Genomic DNA, 12,745 nt, shown 5'->3' with positions numbered 1-12,745 from the left:
CTCAATATTCAATTATATTTTGGAAAAAACACTCTATCAATCTTAGTAAAGTTAAGGTCCACCAATTGTAAACATTCGGGTTTTCTTGATAACTGTAAATATTTCTGCAATTAATATTTACAGTTGACCTTTAAAAGGAAAAAAACAAGTTTAAATTGTTGTTTTAAGTAGTTGTCTATCATATTGCAAATATCCCGATACTGGGAAATTAAATATTAGCTATTTTTTTACTTCGCAAAAATCTAATTAGTAGTTAATGCAGCCAGCTTGTGAAACTTTTTAAAAATCACTCAGTGCGAACGAAGGTTCGTTAACATTTTAAACTACAACTTTGAGTCCCAAATAGCACAAGGAACGATCGAGTATTTGCAGATTCAGAAAAAAATCAAAAGGTAGCTATCGTTCCTAAGACAAAAACGATACTGAAGTTAAGGTTTCATCGAATAAGTATGAATTAAATGTAACTTAATTGAATGAAAAGAAACAATATTATTACATTTTCTTTCAAATTATTGCCACTATTTGCATAGAAAAAAAAACTCCCGGGTCCCGGGATTTCCCGGGAAATGGCCAAATTCAACTCTCGATTCCCGGGAAATTGAAAGTCTCGAGAATCGTCACCCTCTACTGGGAAATTATATATTAGCTATTTTTACATCACAAAAATCTAATAACAAGTTCATGCAACAAATTTTTGTAACTTTGAAAAATTACTCAGTGCGAATTAAGATTCGTAAACATTTTAAACTACAATAATGAGTCCCAAAAAGCTCAAGAAACGATCTTGTATTTGCAGTTTCAGACAAAAAATAAATAAAAAGGAGACAAGAAAAAAAACATATTTATTACTTTTCTTTATAAATTATTGACACTTCTAACATAGTTAACAAAAAACTCCCGTGTCCCGGGAATTCCCGGGAAATTGAAAAATTCAACTCTCGATTCCCGGGAAATTGAAAATCTCGAGAATCGTCACCCTCTAAATACAGGTCATCGCTGAAATTTGAAAGTTATCACAGTTTTAGTGAAAAGGGAGATTTTTTCCGTTTTTGTCATTTTCCGGCTTTCGCGCGCGGCGTATATCGACAAACCTAATTTATATTTTCAAAAAAAGAATATCTCAGGAACGTACGGGTCGACATCTCCATTTTTTTATATTTTATGTGAATTTTTTCTTAATAGACCAACTAATCTCGTTTCACTTGCGTCCAACACAGCTAAAATCGGTTTAAATTGCGCGGAGTTATGATTAAAAAAAAAGTGGTTTTTGCAAAACCCTAGAACGGCGTAGGTCACCCAATGGACAAACAAAAAGATACGGGTCTAATTATTTTGGCGGAGAACTTTTTTTTCAAATGGAAATGCAGTACAGAGAAACCTCTTTTTACGCGGTGGCGTTACGCTTTTTGTTTCGTAGATTTCTCTTAAACCATACAATATTTTTGCAAGCTTCAAAAAGCGTTTTGTAGATCTGAACAAAACCTACAAATTGCTTTTAAAACATTGCAAAAATATTGCGTCGTTTCATAGAAATCGAGAAATTAGAAAAACGTAACGCACCGCGTAAAAAGAGGTTCCACTGTATACACAAAATCAAAAAAACTCTCCGAGTGGGTTTAAAAAAACCTTTTTTGCAATTTCGTCGTGAAACTACTTACTTTTCCTGTCATTCTTGAACGACGAAATAGCCTACTTTTCTGTATCAAAAATAACAGAATCGAATAGCAACACTTTTCAGCACTTGTTTTGAAACGTAACACTTTTCAACATTTTTTTTATTTAAACGATTTATTGGCAAAATACATGAAAATTTGACATAAAATTTCACTCAGTGTGTGTTTTTTGGAATTGCAAAAAATGTTGTATGGAACTCGTTGCAAAACTTGATTTTTTCAGCACTCTTCGTATTTATCCAACTCGGTGAACCTTTATTAAACTTTATTATGATAATTACATTTCATTTACATTCCAAATGGTATAGCTAAATGCTCTTCATCTTTGTTGTATTTTTCGTTTCATTATTAACTGTTCACATTTATCTAAAATAAAAATTCATTGAATTATTCAAAATCATTAGAATAAGTAAACTACGGTACTGGTATTTTAAGATGAATGCTCCAAGGGTTCTTACTTGTTCCTGGCGAATTTTGCAACCAGGCAGAGTTGTTGTCATCTCGATGAAAATATTGTTAAAATAAGTTCCGTGAATGTTGGTGGTGTTTTGCGACGATTTGGTTGGTGCCTCGTCGACGCTTGCTGCCGATTTTTTACAAATTCAGCTCGTTTTGGGCAGCTTCGATTCTTGGTCGAATGGTCGCCACCGCAATTGAAGCATTTGGCTTCGATGTTCTCGTTGATTGTGTTGCAAGCTTGAGTTTTGTGCTCACCTCCACAGGTTGCACAACGACTCTTGATGAAACAGTTCCTTCCACCATGTTCAAACTGCAAACAGTTCGAACACTGTGTCACGTCACGGTGCACTGGACGATAACGTTCCCAAGTCACGATGATGTTGAAAATTGCCCGAACTGCTTTCAGCTCAGACGGTGTTGTCGGTCCTTTCTCGAGATGAACCAGGTACAGTTGATCACGATACTTGATGTCCTTGTTGTGTCTCGTCATCTTGAAGACTTCGATCACGTTCAACTTAAGAGTTTTGAGCTCTTCTTTCAGCACACTCACATCCATGTCATACAGGCCTCGGAGGACCTGTTTCATGGGGCGTTTACCTGGATCATCATGGCTGTAGTATTCAATCTTTGTGTTGTTCAGGAAATCCCGAACGTAGTTGTAATCCTTTCTGGTAGGTAGCAGAATTTTGAGTCCATCAGCACACAGGCGAATGGAAGCTCGTAAAGCACCAGATTTGATAAACCCGGTCAGCCACTCCGATGACGATGTTTACACAAAAATGGTTTCCAGACGAATTTTGAGCGTCCTTGCTCAAACTGCCTGGCTTTGCAGGTAGCGCTTCGGCATTCTTTAGCTTCTTCAAATCTGCCGATCCTGCTGGTGAGGATCGTCTCTTTTTCTTGCCGTGCATTTTTTTAAGAATTTTCGTGATCGTCATACTGCCCATAATTGAAAATTCGGCTATTATGCCAAATCAAGTATTCCGAGAAAAACGCGTTTTAGTGTTTGTCACAAAATCTGCGTCAAGGCAATTTCCCATAAGAGTGGCATATTAGCCGTTTGGGTTTTCGCATCGGCAGCCAAGTCCAAATACTATTTGAGCAAAATTCAAGTTCCAGACGATGCGTTGGAACATCCACTATCATCTGGTGCTAATATCTCGTTTTTGTCAAAAGTGGATATTAGCCGTTTTTTCAATGGTGGGCAGCATATTAGCCACCATCTTGGATTGATTTTTATAAATCACTTTAGCGTATTTCAGGGGTCATACTTCAGCTCTACAATAAAAAATTAGACAACGAAATTTATTTTCCTGATTCGATTATCAGTAGTGAAATTTTTCAGAGGCCTTCGGATCATCTAGTCTGGACTGTATTATATTTTGGACGACGAGTGCTGATAGATTCACGTAAGCTACCAAACATTATCGAAAAGTATTATTTTTCGAAACGAGTGCTAAAAGGTTGAACCAAAAAGTGCCGAAAAATTGAGCCGAAAAACCACGCCATACAAAATAAAAAAAAACCACGGTGGGAAAGCGGGTAAAAAAATCAAAATTGAACTATGGGTACATACTATTTTTTATATTTTTATGCGCTTATTGACGTCCTGTGACAACTATGTATGTATGTATGTATGTATGATCCCCATACCCGCAGGCAACTTGGTCCTGGAACACATGTGAGCGCTAGGTGAACAATTCGATCATCTTTTACTCCGTCATCTGTACACCCACGTGCATAAGTTTTTTTGCACGAATTTTAGTGCTACAAATACCAGCGCATAGAACAAAATGGTTTCCCGCTTCCCTCCCCAAGCGCCGGAAATTTGTAGCGGGTGTAGGGACACTTCGCATAGACGCCCTTGCTCCCATCACGTCACTGAGGGTATGGAGCGACGAGAAATTAATAAGCATGCCCCCCCAGTCGAACCTTCATTAGAGAAGCAGGCAATCCACAACTCACAGCGAACGACCAAGGGAACACCCTACCGCGTATTTAGTGGAAATTGGCGTAGTTAGTCTTGATTGGAATGAGTGAATGTTAGCGTATAAGTGAAAGTTTTTTTTTGTATTATAACAAGAACGGGCTCACCAAATTATGTATCTTCAATACCAGCTTCATCTTCAGTATCAGGAGTGGTCCGATTTGATTAACTTGAGATCCGTCGACAAACTTGAAACAGCCAGATGGTTGATGATTCGAATTTCCGCCGAGTTTGAAAACGTCACGACGGGACCCAATGGTTGTCCGAGGAAACGCACCGGATGAAGATCACCATCCGCCGATGAGTTGCTACCAGGAAACGTTGTCGTTGAAATCCGGAAAGCAGCTCAATTTTTTGCAACAGGCTTGGAAAATCCAGAAAGATGTGCTCCTGAAGTCACGCTGGAAACCACCGTCAGGACGCCTTTTCCGCAACCACCACATTCTCCACTGGATATCGGCAGAAATAACGGCAATTTTTCGCACTTTTTGAAACGAAATTGTAGGAGGAGAAATTGACAGCGAATTTTTTTTTTCGATCCGTACACACGCGAGGCTTACTTCGATCTCTCCTATTGACGTCCTGTGACAACTACTGATTAATACTTTCTAGAACTTGATAAGAATTTAAAAATTATAACAAAAATAAATCACAATGTGTACTGTTCCAAACAACTTGTCGATGGATTCCCGTAATACAAATTTTAAACGAAGACTTATTTGTACTTTAGAACAAGAAATCCTGGCAATTTAATCATGGAAGTCGTCACCTCGACAGCTCTTTTTGTCATCACCAGAATGGACAAAGAATTTGGTGTTGTGTGTTAATTGGATGGCCAGCAATAGTAGGACGAGAGATGCCACTTACTGCTTATTCCTTTTTTGTCTGTCAGAATGGATAAATAAAGGAATCTGGCTTATATTTTTTGCAAACGCAGGATCAAGCACATGAAAAATGTGAAATGCATGTAATTGAACAAGAAAGTATGAAAGCAATTTCCACTCATCCCACTCACAACATTTTTCACACTTTGCATCGCTGATCACTTTTATGGGTTCCGAACGTTGGCATACTCGAAATTCCACGCCCGCCCAAAACAGGAGGGCCTCTACAAATTCAAATTGATGACTCCCATCAAACGAACGCACAAACCTCACTCAGTAACTCATCTTCACCTCTATCTCTATCTCTCGTTCCAGTAACCGACTCCCGGGGCTATCAAAACTTCCACCACCCCCACCATCAGCAGCCTCCCCACCTTCCTCATCATCATCACACGGCGCAGCACCACCAACGGCCGGAACATCCGTCTTCGCAGCACCCCCACCAGCACACGATGCCGACGAGCGCGACGACGGCGACGACGCAACAGAAAAAGAAGGGTTTCTTCAAGAGTTTTTGGAAAAAGTCTCGGCACTATTCGCTGGAGAAGCAGTAAGTTGGGAATCGATTATTTGTTAGGATAGTAATACGAAGTGAAAACAAAAAAATATTTATACACTGTATTTGCGGGTGGAAGTACTTTAACCAAACCAACCAACTCTAACAAAACAACAACAACAACAACAGCAATCTCTATCTATTGGCCTAAAACGGAGAAGCAAGACGGTAGGTATATGATGAAAAGAAACAAACAAACAAAAATGTCGAAAAATTACATTATCACAATTATGCAACCAAAGGAGTTAGAGAGCAGTTTTTTGTGCAGATAGGAAGCAAACCCCCCACACAAAACTTGTATTGTTGACACACACACACGACCCGCCCCGGAAAGAATCCCATAATCTTTCACGTTATAACTCGTTAACAGCCTCACCACAACCAAAGTTCGCAATTCTCTAAGACTTCGCAAAAAAAAAAGTATTTTTTCGTATTTTTGCACTGTATGAATGACATTTTGTACATACAATCATCATGACCAAAGAATAATTAAGAGCGAGTCCACGAGCAAAGCATACCCATCTCGCATCGACCTCACCAATCTGCCTGAAATTTACAGGGGTTGTTTGTACATATAAAACTAGCATCTGGCCAAAATATGAGCACTCTAGGTCAACGGGAAGTGGGGCAAATCGGGACAAGGTTCAAAAGGTTCAAAAACGTCAAAAATCGTAAAAAGGCTGTAACTTGGGCAAAATTCAATTTAATTTAAACATTCAAAATTCATCTGAAAGGGCTTAAAAAATGCAAAAAAAGGCAGGGTAGAGCATCCCAATTGGTTGAATGTAAAGGGCATTTTAGTGAAAAAATAGCACAGTTTTCAAACTCAAATAAAAAAGTGTTCCATTCAGATATCAACTCGGTTCGACCTGCATCTTGTAGGGGACATCTGGGACTACCATCTGAGACTGAGAACGCTTTGGGTAAGGCAATTTAACACATCAAATAGATACTTTTACTTTTAATGATTTTTTTGGCTGTAAAATTTGGCTCGGGGGACCCCTTAGATCCCATTTTCTGATGATAATTTTATCATATTCGTGTTTCTGAGACAATTTCACAATAGAAACATGCATAAAAATGTTTATTTTCATCCATTTTAACCCTTTGAAAAATGAAAGTTAAAAAAATTGTGATGCTGCTTTTTTTCTGGTGTCATCTAGTATCCTTGGAAACGAACTTGAATTTCAATAAATGTGAATCATTTGACTTTACAGCACTCAAATGAGTAAGTTTTTCAAAAACTTGCCATGGAATTTAGTACTTTGTTTGTGATTCTCAATTTCATGAACGCTTGTTCACGAATTAAGACACTGATTTTCTCCGTGTACACGAGCTATGAATGATTTTTTTTAAACTAAATTTTCATTTTTTTTTTAATTTTTGAAGAAAAAATTATCACAATTTCTTTTAAAAACAAATACTTCGCTCGGGTTAGTTTTCAAAAGGACGCAAAAGGCACCTTAACCTGTAACAAAAAATAAAATTAAAAATTTTATTTTGAGAAATGATACCACCTTTATAAGGACAAGGGAACAAAATCACATATTTTTCAAAAACTTTATTTTTAGATGGCAACATCTTTATTTTTAGATGGCTTCTGCATTCTTTTCAAGATTTGTGCTAGCGCTAATGTTTGCAAAATATCAGAATTAAAAAAAAAAATCTGGAGTGTCGAGTTCAAAAAACTTTTTTTGATTTAAAAGAAATGAAAACAAACGTAACCGTCAGTAGGGGTGACTATGGGTAAAAAACGATACACCTCTCGATCGTATTTTCTTAATAACAAAAACAATTCAAATAACATCGAAAATCTTTCAACGTAGCCCAGTCACGACGTTCTAGCAGGATTCTAGCAGAGTTCTCACAGAGCATTCTAGCAGAAATGTTCCACCGTTCTAGCAGGATTCTGGCAGAACCAGCTCTGCTAGAATATGTCGTGACTGGGAGATTTGTTCTTAGATTGAGGTTTTGCAGCGCAACTGTGTTTCAAAGAAGGTGGCGCCAAAATGAGGTTACTTGCCAAAAATCGTATTCCTTTCTGCTGGATTAAAGAACAAAACCGCTTATTTCTCATGATTCCCAGCATCAATCTTAACGAAACTTGTTGCAAGTTTTTTTTTTTCAAAAAATCATAGGTTTACGCTATTTGTTCATAGGTGGCGACATGTGTCTTTTAGCTTTGCTGCAAATTCTCTATTTCTCATGATTCCCAGCATCAATGTTAATGAAACTTGTAGCAAAAGACGAGAAAAATTTTTTGCTTTAAAATAATGTACAGTAGTTGTTCGGTAACTGGGCGTTGTTTAACTGGGCTGCTTTTTAACTGGGCGCTCGATAACTGGGCCGCAGCCCAGTTAAAAAGCAGACAAACGTCAAAAAACCAAAACAAACCGAATTCACCGAGGGGTTAATGGATGCAAAAATCATGGCCAACAAATAAAAAAACTTTTTTCAAACTTTTATGTAATTTCAAGACACAATTAAAGAAATATGAAAAGTTATCATTGTAAACAAATTTGAGTAACTTTTATTTTTATATTTCATCAAATAAATATTATGCATCGGTAGTCCCCTCGTTATTTTTCGTTCAGCCCAGTTAGCGAACAGCATTCGATGACTGGGCTACGTTCTCAGCCCAGTTACCGAACAACTACTGTACATCAATTTTTGGGCGCGCAAAAATTTGTGACCTTTTTCTTAAAAAAAAAACATGTTTTGGAACACGAAAAAAATAGTTTCTCCGTATATATCAATGAAATAAACAGTTATACAGTTGATAACAGATGTGTTAACGTATATTCAATAATTTTTATTGATTGTTGACAGACTTTCTTACCAATTTATCCAAATTACTATCTTTTTCTAAATTTACAGTTTTCTCATAGAAAAATCAAACAAATATTGGAAAGTTGTACACCAAATTGTTGGAAATAAATTTTCTCATCCGAATCCGGCATAAGTTTTATAAAAATGTTGATTATGAAGTTAAAAACAAGTTTTTTTCAAAAAATTATAGGTTTACGCTATTTTGTTGGCGACATGTGTCTTTTAGATTTGCAGCAAATTCTCTATAGTTTACTAGCATTTTCCCAAAATATGGTGGATTTTGATGAACACTACCTGAAATGCCAATTGTTTGAAAATTGACCCAATCTCACCCCTTAGAGGGGGTGACATTGGGTCAAATGAAACTAATATGATGCTCAAATACAACGATATGATAAAAACAAGTCATCAAACAGTGTTTCTTGTTCGAGGGAATCGTATTGACACGCTATAATAATTGAAGTGGAGATTTTCAAACATTTGGGTAGTTTTCGAGCAATTCTAACAAAAATATTAGAAAAATGATTCTAGAGGTAATTTTTGGTCAAAAACGTACCCCAACTTATGACAGCTGCCAAAATTACAGGATTTGTTCTAGGAACGAGATTTTTTTTAGCGAAGTCATCTTAAGATGTTCCCTACATAACCCTTTCAACAGAATTCATTTTCATTAAAAAGAACCTGAGAAATGGTAAAATCCGTAAAAATTCACTTTGACCCGAAAAATCAGGGGGCACAAAAAAAATATTTTTACAATAAATTTCAAAATTTCAATGAAAATTCAAGTGCAACCCGCTGAAATCAAAATACATTCTCCTGCGTTTAAAATCATTTTTAGCATGTTTGAATTTATTAAAAAAATCTTAAGATTTTTTGAAAATTTTCGATGCAAAATCTTTTTTTTTCGATACAATTTTTGTTTTTGACAGATCTTAGATTTTTTGAAAACTAATGATTGCAAAACAACTGAACTAGTGTAAAATGCATTTTAAAACACTTTTTTCATTTAAATGTGAAGACTATGGCTTGTTATTTAAATTTATTTATTTTTTTTGCCCCCCCCCCCCTTGACCTCGGCCAGGGCCGAGGGACAAAAACTTTTTTAAATATTTGCATCGGCCTTATATAAAAAATATCAAGAAAATTAATATGATATATTTAAAAAAAAATCGTATGTTGAAACGAAATAATAATACGATACTGTAAACATTTTTTAATGATTAACTAAAAGTAATTTGGAAAACAATTTTTTTTTAAGGAATGAATAATTTCGATTTCAGTGCCAAATAAAATGCAACAATTTTACTTACCATTTTTTAATGTGTTTTTATATCAATTTGATAACAATAACCCTGAAATTGAAATGACGCAGTGTATAAAAACTTTCAAATGTGTTTTTAAATAACAAATCAGGCTTCGCACCAAAATATGAAATCTTAAAAATACATTTTTTTGAGGCACGCATTTAGCTTCGAATGGACAAGCAATCGAAGGCATAAGTTTGGATTGGTTTCTTGGGTCGTAATCATAATAATCATGCATGGACAAAGTTTCATTCAAATAGAATACTAAAATCGAAAAAATAGAACCGTTTACAACTGGATCGAAATCGAACGACTTTGAACCTGCTTATCAGAAGAGAAAAAAAAGTCAGCAGTCAAAGCGTACTGCCTCTACCAAAGTAACTTTTATTTCCGTTCCTTCGATATTCCCCACACAAACACACAAACCCTGGCGCAAGCAAAAAGTATAGACGAGTATTGTGTAAGAGAAAAAAGAAAGAAAAAAAATCACAGCAAATCACAACCAAAATTCCGCTTGATAGCGACCATTTAGACGAGGGCAATGTCTGTAATTTCTGTTTGAGTAGTCAGTCAGTCAGTCAGTCAGTCATGATATTCTTCTTCTCATTCACTTGTAACGCAAAAAAAAGAAAAGAAAACGAATATGGAAAACAAGAAGGGAAAAGTTCGCTCTGTGGCATTCCGGCACTATCATAGCATTTTAATCGTACGTACTAAACACAACACACCAAAACACACACACACCCACATTAAGCGTTATTTGATAAAGGAAAGTAAACAAGTAAAAGGATACGTGCGTCTGGCAGCGCAAACGTTGAGCAGTAATGAGTTAAACATAACAAAAAAGGAAGGAAACAGAACAGTTACAGTAAACAAACAAAACACATTCAATTCGATTAGATGGTTCATTCATTGATTTAGAAGTGAATATGCAAAGTCAAGAGTCAAGTAGAGGAGGCAACTTGTGTAGAATAGAGCAATTGCAGAAGCGCAAAAAATAGACTTGATTAAAAGAAGAAGCAAAAACGCGCATTGTTAGTCTGGAGTGACGTTGTATTGTAGATTGAGTACCGTGTATAGAAGTGAGTTTATGTGTACAGTTATACTTCCTGCGTTAGTTTTTTTTGGTTATCGGAAAATGTAACCCATTTTTCCCATGTGACTTTTATTTATGAAACATCACGTATTTTGGTTACCTGTTAAGTTTGGATCAATTTCGGTTACTCTTTCTTTTCTCAGCAGCAAAACTGAACTAATTTTCTGTACTGGTGGTTAGCCACCCATAACAAAAGCATTGGAAACCCGCTTTGAAATTCGTTTGAATAGAATGTTTCCATCGGAAGCCTTCGTTTCAATTTTAATGCATGCTGGGCTCCTCAATTTTAACAACTATCAACACTAATCTCAGTTTAATCAAAGTCTTGAAAGATAACGACAAACAAAATGTATTTCCACATTTTCTTATATTTATGAAACACACATTAGCCCAAATAAAGGTCATTTTAATCAAAATCAATGCGTGTTTCCAACTGAAAAAGAACAAAAGAAAACCCAGCAAGTCTGTTTTTACTCATAATTCGACGCCAACATTTCAAAAAGTGTCATGTACAAACCATGCGTTTTGAGAAAAACGCATTTGAATGTTGAGCATCATTTTTCCATTCCCATTTTAATATGAAAGTAAAAGAAGATGTTCTAATGATAACAAACGATGAAAAACGTTGCTTTTATTGATACTTGATCATGCATATTCAATAAAACATTATTTACTTCATTATATTTGCGAAAAGCAAACATAACTTCTTTTGAAATCACCTACGTCTATATCACCCTTCTGCCATTGGAAAGGAAGCTTTTTTATGATTCGTTTTTCTTCGCCGAATGTACATGACGCTTTTTGTAAGTTCAGGGAAAGTTTTGTTATGATTTGCTTTTCGTCGGCAAACGTACATGGCGTCTTTTTCTTGGTGCGTTTTTTTTTCGTCAAGAGGTTTTTTTTAAAAGGTCCAATAAACCAAATTTTCAGTTTTTGCTTTTTGGGTGTTTTTAATACCCCTGACTCAAGGCGGTTTAAAAAACACCCAAAAAGCAAAAACTGAAAATTTGGTTTATTGGACCTTTTCAAACAAAACTCCAGATATAGTCTTTTATTTGACAGGTTGACAGGGCTTCATGAACAGGCACTGCTGATGTGAAAGATTTTGTTTATGTTACTTTATTTAAAATACTTTCAGAATATTCAATAACCCAGAAAGTGTCAAAATGTGGATGCCTTTTGAAATTTTGGCGTCGAATTCCACCGTAATTTTTGTTTTATTGGGCACGTTAACTTGTTACAATAACACATTATAATATTGATATTATCAAGTCAGCTGCTGTTCTGCGCATAACTGTCCCATGTATTTTTTACGATTTCGACTATTTTTATTTTAAAGCCCAATGTCCGGCCCACGATGGCTTTTCAAAATAGTTCTATGACCGGCCTAGAGGCTGTTCATGAAATATTCAATAAATAAATTGAATGTAAATTAAAAAAGAATGAGATCATCTTTTACATTATAAAAAAATGAAAGGAGTTTGAAACCATATTTCGATAGATCAAACATATTTTTTTTTGTGAAACTCCGTTGCACAGTAAAGCCGTTTTTCGGCTGAAAAAAAAACACAAATAAACACGTTTTTGTAAGTTATCTTAGTTTTTCATTCATGAAATCAAGATGTATGAATCTTATATGCAACACTAGTTTGTTTCTGCTTTCTTCAAAAAACCTAATAAAATCAATGCAATGAAAAAAAAAACATTTGCTGACTTTTCAAACTTTTATCAAACATTAGTTCCGGCCTGCCACTGGTTTGGAAAAATCAGATCTGGCTTGCAGGGTCAAACGGTTGGGCACTCCTGTTTTAAAGTTTTCTTTGATGTTAACCCGGGCAGACCGTAATGACAAAATCCATACCATTTCAATAACAAATACTGTTAAAATAACAGAAATTGTTATGGAATCTTCATGAAAAATCAATTTTTGCATAAGAGTTTAATAACAGTTTATGTT

At 35.6% G+C, this 12,745-nt stretch overlaps 1 protein-coding gene across 10 annotated transcripts in view; it reads left to right on the top strand.

Annotated features, from left to right (window-relative positions):
* Positions 1-11,204, top strand: part of LOC120414646 (uncharacterized) — a 214,374-nt gene extending 203,170 nt beyond the window's left edge. For 9 of the 10 annotated variants that reach the window (XM_052707913.1, XM_039575893.2, XM_039575887.2 and 6 more), the window contains one exon: positions 5,319-11,204. In XM_052707913.1, the coding sequence (XP_052563873.1) occupies positions 5,319-5,557 (239 nt within the window). In that variant the 3' untranslated portion in view covers positions 5,558-11,204. The remainder of the gene's footprint in view (positions 1-5,318) is intronic. The other variant, XM_039575890.2, reaches the window with a different exon arrangement.
* The last annotated feature ends 1,541 nt before the right edge of the window (positions 11,205-12,745 follow it).

This window comes from Culex pipiens, chromosome 2, assembly GCF_016801865.2.
Source record: "Culex pipiens pallens isolate TS chromosome 2, TS_CPP_V2, whole genome shotgun sequence".
NCBI lineage: Eukaryota > Metazoa > Arthropoda > Insecta > Diptera > Culicidae > Culex > Culex pipiens.
The sequence above is the reverse complement of the archived record's forward strand: the minus strand, read 5'-3'. Positions and strand labels throughout refer to the sequence as shown.